The sequence below is a fragment of the Gossypium raimondii genome, chromosome 7 (genome assembly GCF_025698545.1).
Source record: "Gossypium raimondii isolate GPD5lz chromosome 7, ASM2569854v1, whole genome shotgun sequence".
Taxonomy (NCBI): domain Eukaryota; kingdom Viridiplantae; phylum Streptophyta; class Magnoliopsida; order Malvales; family Malvaceae; genus Gossypium; species Gossypium raimondii.
Genome location: NC_068571.1, coordinates 17,833,998 through 17,854,358, shown reverse-complemented (window position 1 = coordinate 17,854,358; position 20,361 = coordinate 17,833,998). Strand labels below are relative to the sequence as shown.

The 20,361-nt window shown below is 32.4% G+C and overlaps 1 protein-coding gene and 1 long non-coding RNA gene across 4 annotated transcripts; one reads left to right on the top strand and one right to left on the bottom strand.

Annotated features, from left to right (window-relative positions):
- The first annotated feature begins 14,124 nt into the window (after positions 1-14,124).
- On the top strand, positions 14,125-16,752 carry LOC105800196 (hypothetical protein). 3 transcript variants are annotated; one of them, XM_052633048.1, is made up of 6 exons: positions 14,128-14,181; positions 14,275-14,780; positions 15,144-15,441; positions 15,543-15,662; positions 15,763-16,352; positions 16,516-16,752. In XM_052633048.1, the coding sequence occupies exons 2-6, from the start codon at positions 14,322-14,324 to the stop codon at positions 16,594-16,596; spliced, it is 1,548 nt and encodes a 515-aa protein (XP_052489008.1). In that variant the 5' UTR covers positions 14,128-14,181; positions 14,275-14,321; the 3' UTR covers positions 16,597-16,752. The 3 variants fall into 3 exon arrangements, with proteins under 3 accessions (XP_012486631.1, XP_052489007.1, XP_052489008.1); XM_012631177.2 differs by having other exon boundaries at positions 14,125-14,780; positions 15,555-15,662; XM_052633047.1 differs by having other exon boundaries at positions 14,125-14,780.
- A 437-nt stretch (positions 16,753-17,189) lies between these two features.
- LOC105800208 (uncharacterized) lies at positions 17,190-20,010 on the bottom strand. Its single transcript, XR_001135766.2, has 3 exons — positions 19,766-20,010; positions 17,542-17,630; positions 17,190-17,439 (listed from the first exon to the last, which is right to left on the bottom strand). It is a non-coding gene; the product is annotated as an uncharacterized LOC105800208 (long non-coding RNA).
- Between the last annotated feature and the right edge of the window lie 351 nt (positions 20,011-20,361).

Below are 20,361 nucleotides of genomic sequence, written 5' to 3'. Positions count from 1 at the left end.
CAAATATACATGCTTTTGAACCACTTAACAAAAATTCCTGAATAAGTACGTAGGTATCGATACTGTAACAAAGGTATTGATATTTCTCTTAAAGGGTATTGATATTTCTTGTTTAAAAATCAAAACACAGGAAAATATCGGTACATTTCAAAAAGTATTGGTTTTATTACCCAGAGTATCGATACTCATAATAAGGTATAATACCAAATTACAATACTAACTTCCTGCACAACGAAATATCACAGAGGTAATATTTTTAAAACCTGAATATCGATACCTCTACTCTAGACCACAAAACATAGCATCTTTAAGCATTCAATTCATCCTAACATGCATCTATTCAACATGCATCAAATACCTCATCAAACGATCATCAAAACGACCATAGTAGCAGCTCACAACATCATAAATATGTCCGAGCAATAATCAACATATCAAGGTCCATAAAATCTAAAGTAATAAAGTCATAAAATCATTCTAAATACCATGAAAAGAACCAGAAAAAAGTCTAACACGTTGCCTTTATTTCCTCAAAACATAAACGAATAAATAAACACCAACAAGTAATGTAAAAATCTCACTTGGATCACTCCCTTAGATCCACACAGCTCACACAAGAACATAACTAATCTACAATGGTTTTAAAAGGAGTGGGTGAGCTTAAACAATCTCAGTGAATGCCGGAGTAACCACAAAGTATACACAATATCAAAGGTTAAACAAAAGCATACTACAACACTTTCACAACCATATTCTAACCAATTCAGAATAACATTTTCACATTTCATTAAATCATAAACTAGCATATACTCCTACATGCAATTACACTCAACTCGCTTATATATGTAATTCATTTAACAATAATTCATTAAGACTAAACAACGTATCCATGCTTTAATAACTTCACAAGTCTAGTTGATATATTCGTATGCATTCACAAGTTAAATAGAAACTACCCAAACCACAATTACATACGCAATTACTATAAGAACATACTAACATTTTCATGAAACTTAAATCAACTCATTTAGCATATTATTCACATGTTTATGCATCCATCTCACATCGTATTATCATAATATATAAGATCACATTTAAACGATAATTTGGCACTTGAGGATATGAAACATAAAAGTGGGCTCTATAACCACACATTGGATACACGGATCTCCAACACACCAATTGACTCATAGAGTCGAATATATCCCAAAACATGAAGCATAAAGCTAACACTCTCTAACACACCAATCATATCCTGTTGAATGGAGCTTAGCTTACATTCCTTTATCTCTACAACCTGTCCCAGGGCCTCAATGCCCAAAAACACAATACATATAGGTGAGTACCCACAATCTTATGGCATGACAACTATATCCAAAGGTTTCAAGAGATCACAAGGCCAAAATATCCACAATTACACATTTTTAATTACTGATTTAATACACATCATCTATGTTCGTATTCATCAATTACATTACAACTTGTACACAATGCATGCTTATCAAATTCACATTTACTTCCACTTTAAGTGCCACAATAATGCTCAATGAGCCATCACATATCCGACGGCATATATGTGCATTAAAATCAATACATCATATATCACATACAAGTATTTTCACATATTACCTGTCATAATAATATTACATTCCACAATTCAACACATATATACTTACTGAAATTCCACTCGCTTTCGCTACATATTTGTCTTATTAGCATATCATCATCACTATCATTTGGCATGTATATCATGCCCACAACATAACACAACACAATTCACAATAGTCATCAAACATGTCTCATATCACAATATCGTATCATAATAATGATATCCACAATTATTCACATAATCGAATAATTGCCAAAATAAAGCAAGGGAAATAAAAAGTTTACACTCGAAACTTAGGATAGGGGTTTAGACTATTAAGCTCCCAATTAACACTATGAATCGTTTCTACAAGTAGCGATTCCAAACATTCATCGATCATGCTTTCGCCTAATTGTCGAAACCTTAAACTAGTTGTTCCTTGCCTTTCACCTTGCTCGTAGAAGGCTCTAACAGTTTCGATGCTTCCCGCATAATAACTACACAACATGCACCATTAATTAGCAACCAAAGACTCACTTAAACCAACCAAAAACGCAAGCTTAAGCTAAATTCTCTTGTAACCAAAACCTTCGACATAGCAAACTTGAATTTCAATTATCTCGGTCTATACTTAATCTTTTTGCCTAAAACTGATTATGTTCATCTATTTATCCACCTACGACTGATTTTCAACCTTTAAACTACTTAAAACTACCCAATTCATGTTTTTACCCAAAGTTTCAACACTTTGAAACCACGTTTTTACCCAAAATCCTGAAATTCACCATTAACGACCCAATTTTTGGCTTTTATTTAAAACATGCAATTTAACGGCAAAAAACTCAATTTAAAGGATCAAATAACATCAACAACTAATAAGGAATTGAATCATTACCTTAGTTGACGAAAAATTAAATGTTTGATCAAAAACTCGAAAAATCCAAAAATTCAATAATGGAGAAATCTATGGTGTTCTTGGATATTTTTCTTGAAATACTATGGAGATTTGTGGCTTGGGGAATGGTAGAAATACAAGGAATTAAATTTGGGAATCAGAATTAAATGGGAGGATCTTTGGAATGCAATGGACGGCAAAACAAAAATATGGAAAAGAGACTAACGTGCGTTTTATAAAAATAAATGTAATACCCAAAAATTTTTACAGTAAAATATTATCTTTGATATAATAAAATAAGGAAATAAATCGACAAAAAGGGGAAATTTTAGAGTTATGTCAACATTGGGAAATATATTATGACTTATTAGTTCAAGAAAGCATTAAATCGCAAAAGTGAGAAAAGTTTTGTTTCCCAAGAGTAAATACTGAAAAAAATTGAGGGTTTAAAGTGTAAATATGAAAACGTTAAAGGACCAGTGGTGTAAATATTTTAAGGGTGGAATGATCTAGAAACTAAGGAAAATGGATGGATTAGGACCAAATTGAAAAAGGTGAAGAATTTTGAGGGACTAAATCACAATTTTACCAAATTAAGTGATGACTCAAGGATGAAATTTTAAGAGATCATAAAGGGAAAAATGGTCAATTAAAAGAGAGAGAAATCTAGAAGATAATGATGATGTTGGAGATATTTTATATTAATTAATTAAATAAATATTAGTTTATTAGTATTTTAATTTGATTTTTAAATGATATTTTATTATTTTATTATTATTTTATTTAGTATACATATAAGAAAAGGAAGATGAAGAAGCATGCAACCCACCATTTTTCCATGCACCAACGTGAGAAAAAGATAGAAAGAAAGAAAGTTTTTCTTTCTTTACAATTTGGTCCTTCCACCAAAAATTCACCATTTTCATCTAGAAATCAAAAGAATTTTCATAGCCACCAAGAGAGAAAATTGATAAGGAGACTATATGGAGCTAGAATATCAAGTTAGATTCAAGAAATAAAGGCTGGAGGGGAGAGAAAATCAAGTTAAAGATTGAAATCAATAGAGTAAGGTAAGAACATTAAGATTTCAATATATTTTTGAGTTTGATATTATTGAAAAAGTAGGGAATTGATGTTAATGTAGGGATTTATTATATAAGGTTCTATGTTCTTGATATGTTAGTAAAAGGAAACAAGAGGAATTGATTGAAAATATTGTAGAGAAAGGAAATGAGGGTGCTATAAATTTGATTATCAACATCTTGCACTAAAACAGTTTTGGACAGCTGTAGTATGTTAACTTTGAAAAATCACCATAAATTGTGGAAATTGAAGTAGAGAGTGAATAAGATATGAAATGAAATTTTAATAAGTCTATTTTTACATAAAAAAACAGAGAAAGTAAAAGATTTATATATTTTGAGATATTTGAATTTTAGTGAGGCAAGGTCGGATTAATTTTGGAATCCCCTGTTCTAACTTTGATAAATCATTATAAATTGTACAAAAATAATTGTAATTTTTAATTTAAATGAAATTTTATAACTCAGTTAAATACGTTTACAAGTGTATGTGTTCTAGTAATGCTTCATGCCCTATTCCTGCGTCGAATATGGTAAAGGGTGTTACATTTAGTGGTATCAGAGCTATGGTTTAGTCGGTTCTCAGACTAACATAGCGTATGTGAGTTTAGCTATACATGTCATATTATTACCCATGATAGTGTAATATCTTCCAACTCTAATGAAATTATTTTGTTAAGATAGAGATGACTCCTAACCGAGTTTTTTCCAGTAATGCTAAAAAAATTATGTTAAGGTAATTGAAATGTGTTTATGATGTAACGAAATATAGAAAGGTAAAAAAATTTAGAAAGGTATGAATAGAAAATTTATGATAAGTATGTGTTAACGTATAAAGTAAGACAACCATGAGTTGAGAAATGTAGAAACGTAGAATAAAATGAAAGTTTATATGGTGATAAGCTCATCCGTGTATGTTTGGCGCGCATATGATGTTGTGTGCTGAACATATTTGATTAAGTAAATATGGTAAGTAAATATACACAAATAGATGGAATGTATGTTTATGTACACTTGCTTGAATAAGTGTAATCATTATGTTTATATGATAGAATCTTATGTCTAATTGTTAAATTAGAAATAATATGATGTTTGTTTTATGTCTTTGCTATTGAACCATGAATATTATAATAGTATGAAAACTGAATTAGAAGATCAAATTGAGTAGAACGCAGGAAATGAGTATGATCATTCAATGAAGAATTGACGGTAAAGACCATGGTTGGACCATGGCAATATGTGAGCCATGTAAGACCATGTCTGAGACATGGCGTTGGTACCAAGATGAGAGGTCCCAAGTAAGACCATGTTTGGGACATGGCATTGGCACCGAGATGAGAGGTCTCATGTAAGACCATGTCTGGGACATGGCGTTGGCACCGAGATGAGAGGTCCCCCGTAAGACCATGTCTAGGACATGGCATGGGCACCGATATGAGAACTCTCATGTAAGACCATATCTGGGATATGGCATTGGCAGTACAGAAAACATCTCATGTAAGACCATGTCTGGGACATGGCTTTGGCATGTTATTATCAGACAGGAGACCCAAGTATCCTTATTATTCCAATATGGCTTAACGGGCTAGTAAATAAACTATGTTACGTGAAAGTTCAGGTAAAAGCATAATAAATAGATTCAAGTGAGTCAGAAAGGGTTAAGAATGTCTCAGTTATTAGTTGAGAAAAAAAGTTTAGCAAGGGAGGAGAAGTTATAATCATGAGTTATTTAAGTAAGCAAGTAAGTAAACAAGTAAGAGAGTAAGAAAAGAAGAAGTTAAATTTTGATAAGACAAAATATTCAGGTATGATACCTAAAGGATGTATGTATTAACTGGAAGTTTTTTTAGTAAATGGAATAAAATGAGGTTCGTGATAACAGAATTAGTCAGAGAAATGATAATGAAGGTTATAGTCGAAATGAACATGATGATCTTTTCTGGATATTATATATATTCTTTTATCCTCAGAGATATGTATGTGTAATTGTTCAGTTCTGATAGAGTTCTTATGTTGTGATAATGTTAGCTAATTATGATGTTAGACGAAAGCCCTGTTGGTCTGGTCGGTTTATGACCGGTTATTGTTATGTTTTGCATGCATATTTAAAAAGTGTATTGTTTTGCTACAAGAAATTTTGTGCTAATGACTAAATTGCAAAACATGTAAATGTGATATGTGAAGTACATGATATAGATTATTAGTAAATTATGGATGAATAATGAATTTTGAAATATATTACATGTGTTAAAGGTAGAGAAGATATAAATATACTGATTATTGATATAAGGATTAAATTGTAAAGGATGTAAAAGCATTATGTGAAAAGTGTAAAAGTGATATGCATGCATGAGATAATTTGCCCAAGTAAATGAGATTAGAACTACTAGGATATTAGTGGTATATCATTAAGGGACCCTAGCACACTCTTTGATTCATTGCACACTAGTGCTCTTCGATTATTAGCACATTTATGTTTTCTGTATAATTCTTTAGTGCTTTCTGTTTAATAATGCATAATAATGCACATCTGTATCAGTTCCGTATATCCTAAGTGTTCTATTTAATCTACTAGGCCTATGGTAAAAAGGTAAATAATTTTCGTTACAAGGTAAAGGTTGATCTCTGATTCATGTTTGAAATATTGAATTAAAAATAAATTGTGAAATGAAAGAATCAGTTCATGATCAAAAGAAAACAAGGAAATTTCGAGGACGAAATTATTTTAAGGGAGAGAGAAATGTAATACCCAAAAATTTTTACAGTAAAATATTATCTTTGATATAATAAAATAAGGAAATAAAGCGGCAAAAAGGGGAAATTTTGGAGTTATGTCAACATTGGGAAGTATATTATGACATATTAGTTCAAGAATGGATTAAATCGTAAAAGTGAGAAAAGTTTGTTGCCCAAGAGTAAATACTAAAAAATTGAGGGGTTAAAGTGTAAATATTTTAAAGGTGGAATGATCTAGAAACTAAGGAAAATTGATGGATTAGGACCAAATTGAAAAAGGTGAAGAATTTTGAGGGACTAAATCACAATTTTACCAAATTAAGTGATGACTCAAGGATGAAATTATAAAGGGCAAAATGGTCAATTAGAAGAGAGAGAAATCTAGAAGATAATGATGATGTTGGAGATATTTTATATTAAATAAATAAATAAATATTAGTTTATTAGTATTTTAATTTGATTTTTAAATGATATTTTATTATTTTATTATTATTTTATTTATTATATATATAAGAAAAGGAAGATGAAGAAGCATGCAACCCACCATTTTTCCATGCACCAACGTGAGAAAAAGAGAGAAAGAAAGAAATTTTTGCTTTCTTTACAATTTGGTCCTTCCACCAAAAATTTACCATTTTCATCTAGAAATCAAAAGAATTTCCATAGTCACCAAGAGAGAAAATTGATAAGGAGACTATTGGGAGCTAGAATATCAAGTTAGATTCAAGAAATAAAGGCTGGAGGAGAGAGAAAATCAAGTTAAAGATTGAAATCAATAGAGTAAGGTAAGAACATTAAGATTTCAATATATTTTTGAGTTTGATATTATTGAAAAAGTAGGGAATTGATGTTAATGTAGGGATTTATTATATAAGGTTTTATGCTCTTGATATGTTAGTGAAGGGAAACAAGAGGAATTGATAGAAAATATTGTAGAGAAAGGAAAGGAGGGTGTTATAAATTTGATTATCAACATCTTGCACTAAAACAGTTTTAGACAGCTGTAGTAGGTTAACTTTGAAAAATCACCATAAATTGTGGAAATTGAAGTAGAGAGTGAATAAGATATGAAATGAAATTTTAATTAGTCTATTTTAAAATAAAAGAAACAGAGAAAGTAAAAGAGTTATATATTTTGAGATATTTGAATTTTAGTGAGGCAGGGTCAGATTAATTTTGGAATCCCCTATTCTAACTTTGATAAATCATTATAAATTGTAAAAATAATTGTAATTTTAATTTATATGATTAAATTCATTAATTAGTATAGTTTCAAGAGAAATAAACGACACTACCATCAGAATTTTTTACTAAGAGATATTTGATTTTTAGTGAAGAGAGGTCAGAAATGGCAGGCAGTGAAACAGGGGAATCTTTAAAGTATAAATTGTAACAATTGGATAAACTAAAAATTCTGAAAATTTTATGATAAAAATATATATGAGTCTAGTTTCAGGGAAAATTTACGGTGCATAATTTGGAGTTCTGTAGCTCCAGATAAGCATAATTTAGTGATACTGACTCAGATAGACAGCTTTAGAAAATGTTATTTCTAAGAGTGTTAAGTACATTAAGGATATGGAATGGAGTGAAAGAGGAGGAAAAATATATGTGAATATTCTGATAATATGAGTTTATTTTAAAAGTAGCTAATTTACATGTTTTAGGTTCAGTGACTGAATTGAATAAAAGTAAAATTTTTAGGGTAATTTTGTAAAAATGGAAAAAAGACGAAATTTCAAGAATTGAATAGTTTTATTGTCTAAATTAATAAATTGAATGAAATTATTAATTTAGATCAAGGTCGCGTGGAAAGTCGAGGGAAATTGAAAATTTCCAAAATGCCCCTGTATCATGGTATTTTTGCAATTTAGCCTAGTAAGTTTGTATTACTGTAATTCAAACCTAATTATTATTAATTATTGTGTTTTAATTGAAATAAATGGTAATTAAATGGAAAATTTCTAGTGATATGATTTGAATTGTGAGCATAAGAAATTGTGAACTGAATGAAATGGAAATGAAGCATTGAATTGCATGGGTATGTATCGGGTCTCGTAGGCCCTATTTGTTATGAATATAATATTTTAAGGATATATTGTGAAGAATTATAAAAGCATGTTAAAAAAATTGAAAGTTTTAATTTAGATGAAATTTTATAACTCGATTAAATACTTTTACAAGTGTATGTGTTCTAGTAATGCCTCATGCCCTATTCCTGCGTCGAATACGGGTAAGGGGTGTTATATTTAGTGGTATCAGAACTATGGTTTAGTCGGTTCTCGGACTAACATAGCGTATGTGAGTTTAGCTATACATGCCATATTATTACCCGTGATAGTGTAATATCTTCCGACTCTAATGAAATTGTTTTGTTAAGACAGAGATGACTCCTAACCGAGTTAACCTTAATCGAGGAAAAGAGAAGATTGGGGATTAAATTGCAAAATCTCTACATTTTGTATCGAGGTAAGTTGTATGTAATTAATACATTGTTATAATTATTTTTGTTATATTTCGTGACAATATATGTGAAAGGGTTGAATTTGAAATAGTTGTATAAAAGTTAGAAATTTGAAATTGATAGTTGATTTGTTTAAAATTAGCTTGGTTTATGGATATACCAACTGCAAGTAATGGTTGAAGTGATTCAAATCGAATTATTAAATTGGTTATGGAGTTGAGTGGAAATATTGATATTATGATGTGTTATGGAGAAATTGTAAATTATTGGGAAGTAAGAATCTTTGTGGAACTGTCGAATGGTAAAGATTTGAATATAGTATCGATGAACACGTGTGTAGTACTATGTGAAGGCTACTACGTGTATCGATAAATAATGGTCACATGTGTAGTACTAAGTGAAGGCTACTATGTGTACCGAAAAGCTTTGGTTACGTGTGTAGTACTATGTGGAGGCTACTACGTGGACCGTAAAACTTGATAACGTGTGTAGTACTATGTGAAGGCTATTACGTGGATCGAATGATAATAATAACATGGGTGGTACTATGTGAAAACCCCCAAATATTTGTTGTTATACCGACATGTTCAATGAGATATGGGTATGTGATTGAAATGTGATAAGTTGCAAAAGAGTAACTGAAGTGATGAAGTCTTGTATTGTGTTATAAAATAAATGGTTATAGTACTATGTGAATAAGAGATGTTGGAATAGAATAGATTTGGACAATGACAGTGATGTTAGTATGAAAAATCACCAAATATTATAGGAATTGAGTTAGTGGTTGAATAAGACATGGAATTAAATCTTAATGAGTCTACTTTTACATAAAAGAGAAAGAATGGCCAAAGAAGTTATATATCCTGAGATATTGGAATTTTAGTGAGACAATGTCTAAATGATTTCAAAATCCTCTATTCTGACTTTCGAAAATCACTAAAAATTGTAAAAAAATAATTATGTTTTGTAATATACATTATTAAATTTATTATTGAGTCTATTTTCAAAAGAAATAAGTGGGAACATCATTTGAATTTGTTCTAAGAGATAACTAACTTTTAGTGAAGAGAGGTCAGAAATGTCAAGCAGTGAAACAGGGGAACATTTAGAGAATAAACTGTACTAATTGGCTGAACCAAAAATTCTGAAAATTTTATGGTAAGAAGGTATATTAGTCTAGTTTCAAGGAAAATTTACAGATCTTAATTTGGAGTTCCGTAGCTCCAGATAGAAATAATTTAGTTACTGTGATGCAGAAAAATAGTTTGCTGGAAATTGAATAAATAATAGATTTATTTGTGATAAAAATTATATTATCTATGGTATCAAGCTAGAAATTTATTTATCAATTACATACATACTTACTAAGCTATATGCTTACTCCTCTTTATTTTCCCTTGTTTTACAGTGACATCAATCAGCTCGAAAATTGGACGAAGTCAGAACATCATCCACACTATCATCGTCATCTTTTGGGTATTTTGTAACCCACCATTTTTCCATGCATCAACGTGAGAAAAAGAGAGAAAGAAAGAAAGTTTTGCTTTTTTTTCAATTTGGTTCTAATCCATCCATTTTTCTTAGTTTCTAGATCATTCCACCCTTAAAATATTTACACCACTGGTCCTTTAACTTTTTCATATTTACACTTTAACCCCTCAATTTTTTAGTATTTACTCTTTGGCAACAAAACTTTTCTCACTTTTTTGATTTAATCCTTTCTTGAACTAATATGTCATAATATACTTCCCAATGTTGACATAACTCCAAAATTTTCCCTTTTTGTCACTTTATTTCCTTATTTTATTATATCAAAGATAATATTTTACTGTAAAAATTTTTGGATATTACAATGAAGAGGGAAAATAGGGTGAAAATTAAAATTTGGTTTAATTCCCTTTTAAAAACTCATAATTTAGACCCTTTTACAAATCAGTCCTTATTTCAAAATTGAAAGTCTTTTGAACATTATTTTCAAAAATTGTTTTAATTTCCAAAATGCCATAGACAAAAACATTTATGATTATCATGCTAATGAAATTCCCGAGCTCATTAGAGCTAAAATCCTCATTTTACCCTCGAAACTTCTAAGCCTAATTTTGGGGTGTGACATTGTCATTGGCATTTCATATTATTAAATCAAGTCTGCACGGGAAAATGGAACAAAGTTGTATATTTTATTAATTAGTATGGTATAATAAAAATGCGTGTTTACAAATTACAACAAAATTTGAGTATGAATGAAAAAAATCAACAAATAGACAGTAGTTAAAAAATTAATAAATTTGTTAGGTATTGTCTTTATATCATCTTGTTGATGTGGACATAACGACATTGTATGCCCTGGGTTCCTACACCATCTGGATAACCCCGGTTGGTTTGTCTTTTCCCAAACATCCATGTTGCCATGTACTCAAGTCGATGTTGGTCGAACTTTTGGTTTACGACGCAATAATCAATCAAGTAACAACTTGAATGAAGCATTTGATACCGACAGTCACATACGTTCATCTGAGACCCGTGGGAATACGTTTCTCCACACATTATACACATGTTCTGTTTTATACATTTCGTCACAAAGCTCATTGATCCAAACGTTGATTGCTACATACTATAATTGCATGAGCACATGGAAAATGAAGTGCATCAAATCTCCCACAGTCGTAGATCTGTTCTCTCAAGTGTATATGATACGCTTCCACGGTAATACATTTGTCCAATTTGTCGAACTCCGCAACCCAAAACAATAGGTGTTCACACGAGTGACACATTGGATACATATAGTTCGCTCGTGCTGTAGCCTTCCTAATTTCTTTCAGTATGTCCTCATTCCAAACATGGTCGTCCTTCATCTATCTATCATATTTTTCCACTTACTTTGAAAAAAGTTCAGCCAAACGGAAATATGTTTCTTTGACAATTAAGGTTATTGGCAAATGACATATTCCCTTCAATCAGAATTGATGCATTCTACCAGGTTTGTCGTTATGTGCCCATATCGTAGACCCTGCCTTACAATTGTGTCCACTGATCGAAGAGTATGTTGGAGAGGTACCCTACCCCGACACTGTTAATTACCCATAAGTTTTCAAACATTTCATGAAAATGGTGTTTGATGAGCTCGTACCTTGTCCAGAAAAGTGATTAGTTTATCCATAATGCCCAAACTCGCATGACCTGGTTTTTCAATTGGCGAATACATACCCATGCTGATCATTTGTGCGCGCTGAGTTGCAAAATTGTGTTATTCGTGGTAGTTCGCTGCAACATGTCTTAGACAATACCCATGATGTGTGCGGTCTCAAAGGCTTCCCTGTCGTTCAATTGCGGCTAGTATTCCAGGTCTCTTATTGGAGATAACGCATATATCGGGTTGGGGGCAAACATGCCTCCTCAACCTAGACATGAAGAAATCCCAATCGTCTACTAACTCTCTCGTCGTTATTGCAAAAGCAATCGGCAGGATTTTTTGATTGTCATCCTGTGCCTTATGTGTAGAAAAATAGTGTTGTAATTAAATATGAACAACAAAAATCGACCTTTACTTGATGCAAATTGCGTGCTAGCTCCAAATTATGTCTTATGTGCAAACTTCTCTTATTCTGAACTTCTTACAATTTTTTTTGCTCGTAAATGCCTTATGCCACTCAATATTGAAAGCCATGCTTTTATAGACTCGGGGGTGAATGGCAATTGATTCAAAAAAATTTCCCAGGCTAGTGGGGAGTTGAAAGTGCTAGAGGGAAAACGCTCCACGTAGGACACGTTTTTAGTGCACTATCAGAAAAAATCATTGAAAGCGCGTCCAGCTGGATGCGGTTTCATGTTATGTCAGCTAAAAAAGCGTCCAGCTGGATGCGCTTTTAGTGTTTTTTTTTTCTGGCAATGCATTGAAAACACGCCCTACGTGGAGCATTTTCCCTCTAGCACTTCCAAATCCCCACTTTCTTCTGCTCACCATCAAATATCTCGGGATTCCCGAGATATATTTGTGAAGAAAATGCACTGAAAGTTAAAAAATAATGCATTAAAAAATCTGATCAATCTCAATCTCCCATAAAAAAACTGATCAAACATCAGTTGCATTCAAAAAATTCGAAAACAAATTACAAACTAAGATTTAATGAAATCGAGTAGTTTGAATTTCGATTGTGAATCGAATTGAATTTTACAATTTAAATAATTCGAATATATGATTGGTGTAAATACGATACTTGTAAATATCGAATTAAATAATTATTAACTTTACATCTCAAAAAAATTATAAAAAACTAAAGAATATATAATAAACTTTAAAAAAAACTCAAAACCTTACAAAACCTTAAACCCTAAAAACCATAAACTACAAAACCTTACCCCTAACCCTACTTTTTAAAAAAATATAAACCTAACCCTAACAAAATGGAACACAAGGAAAACGCTTCTAACTGAAAGCGTTTTCAGATGATGTGGCAGAAAGCTAGAAGCGTTTTTCTGTCAATACGCTGAAAATGCTTTCAATAAGATTTTTCTTGCAAATAAACTAAAAATGCTTCTAACTGAAAACGTTTTCATTATTTCAGCCTAATCCAGTCATTTTTTTTAAAAAAAAACAACCCAATTAGAGGTGTAAATGAATAGAACTTTTAATGAACTATTCGTGAACCGTTTGTATAACATTCGTTTATGTTCGTTTATTAAGCTAAATAAACGAGTATGAACAAAATTTTTATATTTGTTTAATAAACGAACGACGAACAGAGGTGTGTTCGGTTCGTTTACGTTCACGAACAAACTCGTTTATGACTCATTTATTTATTATTAATATTTTCTTATAAAAATTCCATTAGTATATTTTAATAAAATTTTCTTGGTTTTTATTTTTTATTTATAATATAATTATTAATATTTATATTTGACTATTTTATATCTAAACAATATATATGTGTGTATTTATTGTTTGTTTTTTTATTATTTATTAACATTGTTCGTGAGCATGTTCGATTAAGTTAAATGAACATTTTCTAAACATTAAACAAACGAACAGGAACACATAATTTTAAATAAACGAATATAAACAAAAATTTAAAAATTTTTAACGAACACAAACTGAATACGAACAAACTTAAAAATAAACAAACTAGTATGAATAGAGGTTTATTCGTTCAAGCTCGGTTCATTTAAAGACTTAGGGTGGGTTTAGATAGGCGATTGGGTGCGGTGCGTTTAGTATATTCTTTGTCTCACGCTACAGTATCGCTACAATATTTAATCTCACCGCCACCACTATTTTTACACTAACCGCAGTAAACGCACCGCCCATTCAAACTCATTGTAAGAGCTAATAAGTAATTGAATCTAGCAAGAATATTTCAAAAAGAAGAAAAAGGAAAAAACTAAGGCAAGAAGACAGCGTCATGAAGAAGATAAAGACTGTGTCAGTGTAGTTTCTTCTCAAATAAGCTTTCCGCCTGTGTTTTTGTGTTTTTAAAAGCAAAGCCAATGCCTTTTGAAACCTTCAACTTTTCAGGTATTGAGAGAGTAGTGAGTTTGTTTGAAGAAGATCCAAAACTGAAAATGTTTGGGAGAAATGGCGAAGAAGAAGGTCAAGGCCCAAGCTCTGTTGTAACAGTATCCACGCCTCCACAATCACTTCCCAGCCCAACCCTGTCTGATAGAAAGCTCAAAGACAAATGCTTTAGGTGCGGAATGAAGGGTCACTGGGCAAAAGATTGCCCTTTTGCTAACCCAACGAGAAACGCCTCTTCTCTGCCGGACGTCCATCACTTCCCTGTTCTGCGTTGCCCTTGCGGCGTCGCTTGCACCCTTCGTGTTTCCGGTAGTGAGTCCCATTATGGCAGAAGATATTATGCTCGCAACTGCAACTGCGGGAATGGGCCGGGAAAGAATTTTTACAAGTGGTGCGAGGATGTCAAGGCACCTTTGTGCAAGTGCGGCGCCGGAGCCTGCACTATCAGCTTCCACAAAGACACTCATGGCAACTATGTTAAATACTATACTTGCCGTATCAGAACGGTATGTTCGTCAATTTTTTTGTCTCTATTTTGGAGACTGAGTGGGTTTGATTTTGTTAAAAATTTCACCCTTTTTGAAGAACCATATTTCTGTTTCGAAGCTTTCTAATGTATATTCGGTTAATATATATGACCCTCCAAAATTTATAGACTGACTTAGAAGAAAAATTTAGCATTACACCATGTCAGATCATTCATTTAATGAGCAAAGATGTACAAATATACAATCCCATGACATTTTTTGTTATTTTTTTCTTCAGCACATTGGGAATATAAGAAATCTATTTATCTTATCATTTTGCATTTCCAAATGATTATTGCTGGAAGTGTTGGTCACTGGAGTCTGATAGTGATTATTTGATAGGGACATGGATCTTGTGGTTTCTTGATGTTCGACAGTCCTCCAAATTCATGGCCAAGGTCTGGACGACCAATATCGAGTCCACAGCACGGTGAGCCACCAGATATGATGAGTCACGAGGATGAATGTTCCATACCCTGTTTCTCTAACACAAACATCCTTGTTCATGAAGCCGAGACAAGTGATTTTGTTGTAGGGAAAGGGAACCGTGTTTCCCGTCTAATGTCTTGGTCTGATGTCCATTCCCGTCAAATAGAGTTCCAGAATCAGATATTTGCTGCTGGGAATTTACGAAATGGATGTAGGGATTATTGCCAATATCTTTTTCTTTCTTCTAGTCCTTTTATAATGTTATACATTACAGCTTTTTGTTCTTCATCGTTGTTTTCAGTAAAAGTTCAGTTTTGATGACAGGTAAAACTCGTCAAATTATGGGCCTTCGTGTCCATGGTTGGGTTGGAAGGCTTGCTTTTCCTCCTCCTCGGATCTTAGCAAATCTTCCTCTTGGGCATTTCTTTTGCTGTAAGCATGGTTATAAACTTGAATTCTTTGTTTCCTCCATATCTCTAGCTTTTTACTTTCTTCAACAGTTATGTGTTTCCTTTGTTTGATCCAATATTAGTTTCTCAATATGCGGATATCTCTATTCATGGAAGTTCAAGTATAATGCCTTGCACTTCTTCAAATGGTGAAGTTGATGAAGAATCACAAAATGCACTAAGGAATGATACTCAACTGTTGGCTGTTCCTTCGGGGACTTCAATCCGGAAAAGATCATTCACTGCTATGCAAGGTGTAGCAAATATGATGATGAAAGGAGTAGGAAAGAATCTGCAGAAAGACTGCAGTCTTTTGCTGTCAATGGAGGCAGCAAAAGATGGTTTGGCTTTTGCTTCGCACGTGACGAAATCTATTCAGTATATATCAAGAGTTACAGGAATGGAGTTGAACTGCAATCAGCAGGAGCCAACCATCCAAAAAAATATCGAAGAAGCCAGTAGCGATTATCTTCAATGGGTCCGTCAAGTGGCTTCTCATTTTGAGGAAATGCTCCATCAAATTGGGGAACTTGAAACTTTCCTTGTAAATATTACCAAGGATTTGGGGCAATCAAAGAGAAGTATGCTTGCTGCATATCAACAACTCACAAATGCTTTGAAACTTCCACAGGAGGAAGTAGAGCAACGCATGGCGGGGACAGCATTAGATGAGGTAAGAATTCACCCTAAGCTATTTATCTATGTTATTCAGATTCGAAAAGGTTATGTTCAATTTTTTAAAACAGAGTGGTTGGAGTGATGAAGCTTAATGTTATAAGAAGCATCTGTTGTTTTGTTCAATTTGAAACTGAATCAGTTGATATGTGTGTATGTAGACATGCTCCAGTACAAGTGAAATATGTAGAGTAGAAGGCAGGAAGAGACAGAAGATAGCACTTCTAAGTGAATCAAAGTGAGGTGTGAGAGCCTCTTTAGATTAGAGGACACCAGATGTATATGTTTTCATTAATGTATTCTTATCCTGCCATTGTATTTTGTTATCCTTGACTTTCTAACTCTGTTTGTTTGTCAGTAAAATATTTTCCGGAAAATAATTTCTAGAAAATTATTTACTTTTTTGGAAATGATTTACTTTTCTGATGTTTGGATGAACCTGTGTAAAATATTTTCTGTTGTTTGGCAGATTTTTTGAAAATATTTTCTGGAAAAGCTGTTTTTCATATATTAATAAATTTATATTTTAAATTGTTTTTACATATCATTTAAAATTTTACATACATTACAAATACGATAAATTTAACAACTAAACTGTTAAAATGTCATAAAAAAGTTAAGAAAGTGTTTAAAATTAATACACAAGTACAAATAGACTCTTCCTTTCCGTAATAATTTATATAAAAATTGAGTACCTACTAAACATGTAAATCCTCACCCCAATCTTCTATAGTAGCTTCCAAAAAGAATATCCAAAGTGAATGCAAAATGGTCAACAACTACAAAATAACTAAAGAAGAGTGAAAACAAACAACAAAGTGTATGCATAACTGGATTAGAAGAAAAGAAAGGTTTATATTGCTCAGTCTGCCCAAAATAAATCTACGTTTAATTCATAATTTCATACACAGCATGACAAATGTAAACGATTACCTATCCCTGTAACCTCAGTTTTTATACATAGATTATAGATGATAGGTTATTATTAATATTCTTTATCGTCATGGAACCACCATCTCGTCTCCTTGGGAGACCTGCCATTTCGACAATTCTTAACATATCGATCGTTATCAGCCGGCCTTTTGCTGCATAATAAGAGAGTGAATTCAGTATTCCACCTTTGAACATATAAGGCCAGATCTTAGGGAACAAAACAAATGGTCAAACTGCTAATAATTCCAACAAACCTTGGCAGTTGAGCTTGATAACATGGAGAGAATGCTGATGCAGATAGAACTTATAGTCATGGCTGGGGACCAGCTATCATACATAATATCTGCAAAATAGGATCAACGCAAGATTTTGAATGTTGGGTAGCTAGATAATAGACCACATGCATATCACAAAGAGAAGTGCAAAATGGATACTAATGATCAAGCAGCCTTTCCTGTTGTTCTACATTTTCCGGGAACTTCGTGTGACTAATTGTTTTAACTCTTTTAATGATTTTTTTGCTTCCTCAACCTATTTTAGACTAAAATGCACACCAGAAAAATAGCTGAATGACACGTTTTTCATCACACATATTTGCCGAAAATTGTTATGGGTCATGCTATCCTGGTATAGCTAACCAACAAAACAAATATTCATGAACTCAACAGAAACTCTACAAATGAGAAGCCACATGCGCATGAAGCACAAACATCAAGGAGACTTGCTAAATAAAATATAAATTGATGCAGAAAAACCAGTATTGTCAAGGACCCAAGGTGCACTCACAGTGCTTAGACCCTTTACATGGACTCGGGGACAAGTTGCAAAAAAGAAAAAAAAAATCCAAGTGAAAGTAAAGCACAGTATGTTTGTGAATGTGGACTAATTTCTCTAAAAGATGATTGACATATGTAGTTATTTTGGTTCAATAGGCAAGATTTCCTTATGTTCAAGGTTTTCTGTTTGATTTTCAAATACTAAGAAGTAGAGGGTTTGATACAGTCTCTTTATTACTAGTAAAGGTACATCTAATGAATAAGTGAGAAAAAAATTAAATTAAAGAGAACTTCAATCAAGTAGGCGTTTCTTTTTTGCACCTATTGCCTTACAAAAAAGATTGCCTAGGTGCACCCAAATGAGGTTCACTCAAAAAGGTCTAAGGCGCTTTTGTTGTCTAGTGCCAAGGTGCAAGCACACCTAGGAACATGCCTAGACAACACTAACAAAACAATGCAAAATAGATTTCTTAATGGCCAGGAAGGTTGCAATTAATCAACACCTAAAGAAAGAACAGTTCACACCAGAGTGCCATATTCAAAGTCTTCATGAAACTTTACCTAATCATCAACACCTTGAGGATCATGTAAAGCCCACAGACACGAAAGACAAACTTTTAGGACGGACCATATTTTACTTTCTTGTGTGATACATACAACATTCTAGATGGTCAAGACTCATTCATGGCTATGATGAGTAAACTGCTCAAAGCAAGTACTTCGCTAAACAGTTAGTCACATTAAATGCAAAAGATGATCAGCCTCTCTTAGACACCTTCCAGTGAATAGTTTTCTCCTAATTAATATTTCCATTAGGTGACCAAGCAACCTCTCTTAGACATCTTCCATAACTAGTAATATGCTAGAACAGAGCATCTCCAAGCATAGGACAGCGACAAAAAAACTCAAACTCTCTAGCAAGTCACCTCTGAAAGAAAAACATGGGGAGAAAGTTATCCTATATCAGTCTAGCAATATAACTAGACATTTCTGAGCAAACCTTAATATACTCTCAGGCTCACAGCTTAACTAGAAAAATGAATGATGGAAATGGCAACATAACACCATAAGTGAATAGCTCCAATATAAATAGATGGCTCAAGAACTACTATGAACAATGATATAAGATGCTATGTCGATTACGTAGTTAGTCTTACATCCGAGGAAAGTGCTAATCATATGCAATACCAATGGAACATTAAATGACCTCCCATTTATGCAGATGTCATTTATCGAAATTTATCATGACAATTTGAATTGTAATTTACAAATACCACATGACTAATGGAAACAATGTATCCATAAAGGAGAGAGGGTGTCAGGGAACTCAAAGCGATATGTCAAAAAAAGAACCAGTACAATTATGATTACAAATAATCATATCACGTTCTGCAAACTTCTCAAGTAAACATTCTCCATCAGCTGTAAACATCACATATACCCCAAGCAGTAAGATTAAAAAAGACTAGTTGTTCAAGATAATTGTAGTTAGCTAAAAGTAAAACAACAAATTATCCTCAACAAATCACCGAGTCCAGCAATGATTAACAGAAAATCAGAAAAATTCCCAATTCGACATAACCACATGCAAGCTACCAGAAGGGGAAGACAGAAGGGGATACCAGAAAGAACAATAAAAATTTCCAATTCGACATAACCACATGCAAGCTACCAGAAGGGGAAGACAGAAGGGGATACTTACAATATCGATGATGGGCCAACTTTGGGACGTTTAGATCCTGCAAATTCGTGAGGGGAAGACAGATTGAAGAAGGAGAAGGACGGAATAAGATATTTTTCCTAAACTGAGGTCATTTTACCCGTGTCATGGAAAATATTTTCGTAAGTGTAAAATGTTTTCAAGCTTCCAAACACCGTAAAATCAGGAAAACATTTTTCAGAAAATGTTTTTCTAGCAAACAAACGTACCCTAATTTTATATCAGTTAATGTTTATATCTTCAAATCATTTTTTGGTATGATGAAGGGATTCTTTTATGTCCATTTTATGATATCAATATCATTATTCAAATTATCTAAATTTGTAAATTGTTCAAGTATTACTATCTGAATGCGAACCAAATTATATATCATTATTTGTCAAATATATGAATCCAGAAAAAATTTGAGTTTTAACATTTTCAATCAATTGTTGGATGTCCGAATTCAATGTTTTAAAATTGAATTTATGGTTAATCGGTCGATCTTTTCGATTCGATATATTGAAACAGTTAAAATTGATTCAACTATATAATAATATTTTTATTATTTTATTTATTTTAAGTAATAAACACCTTTG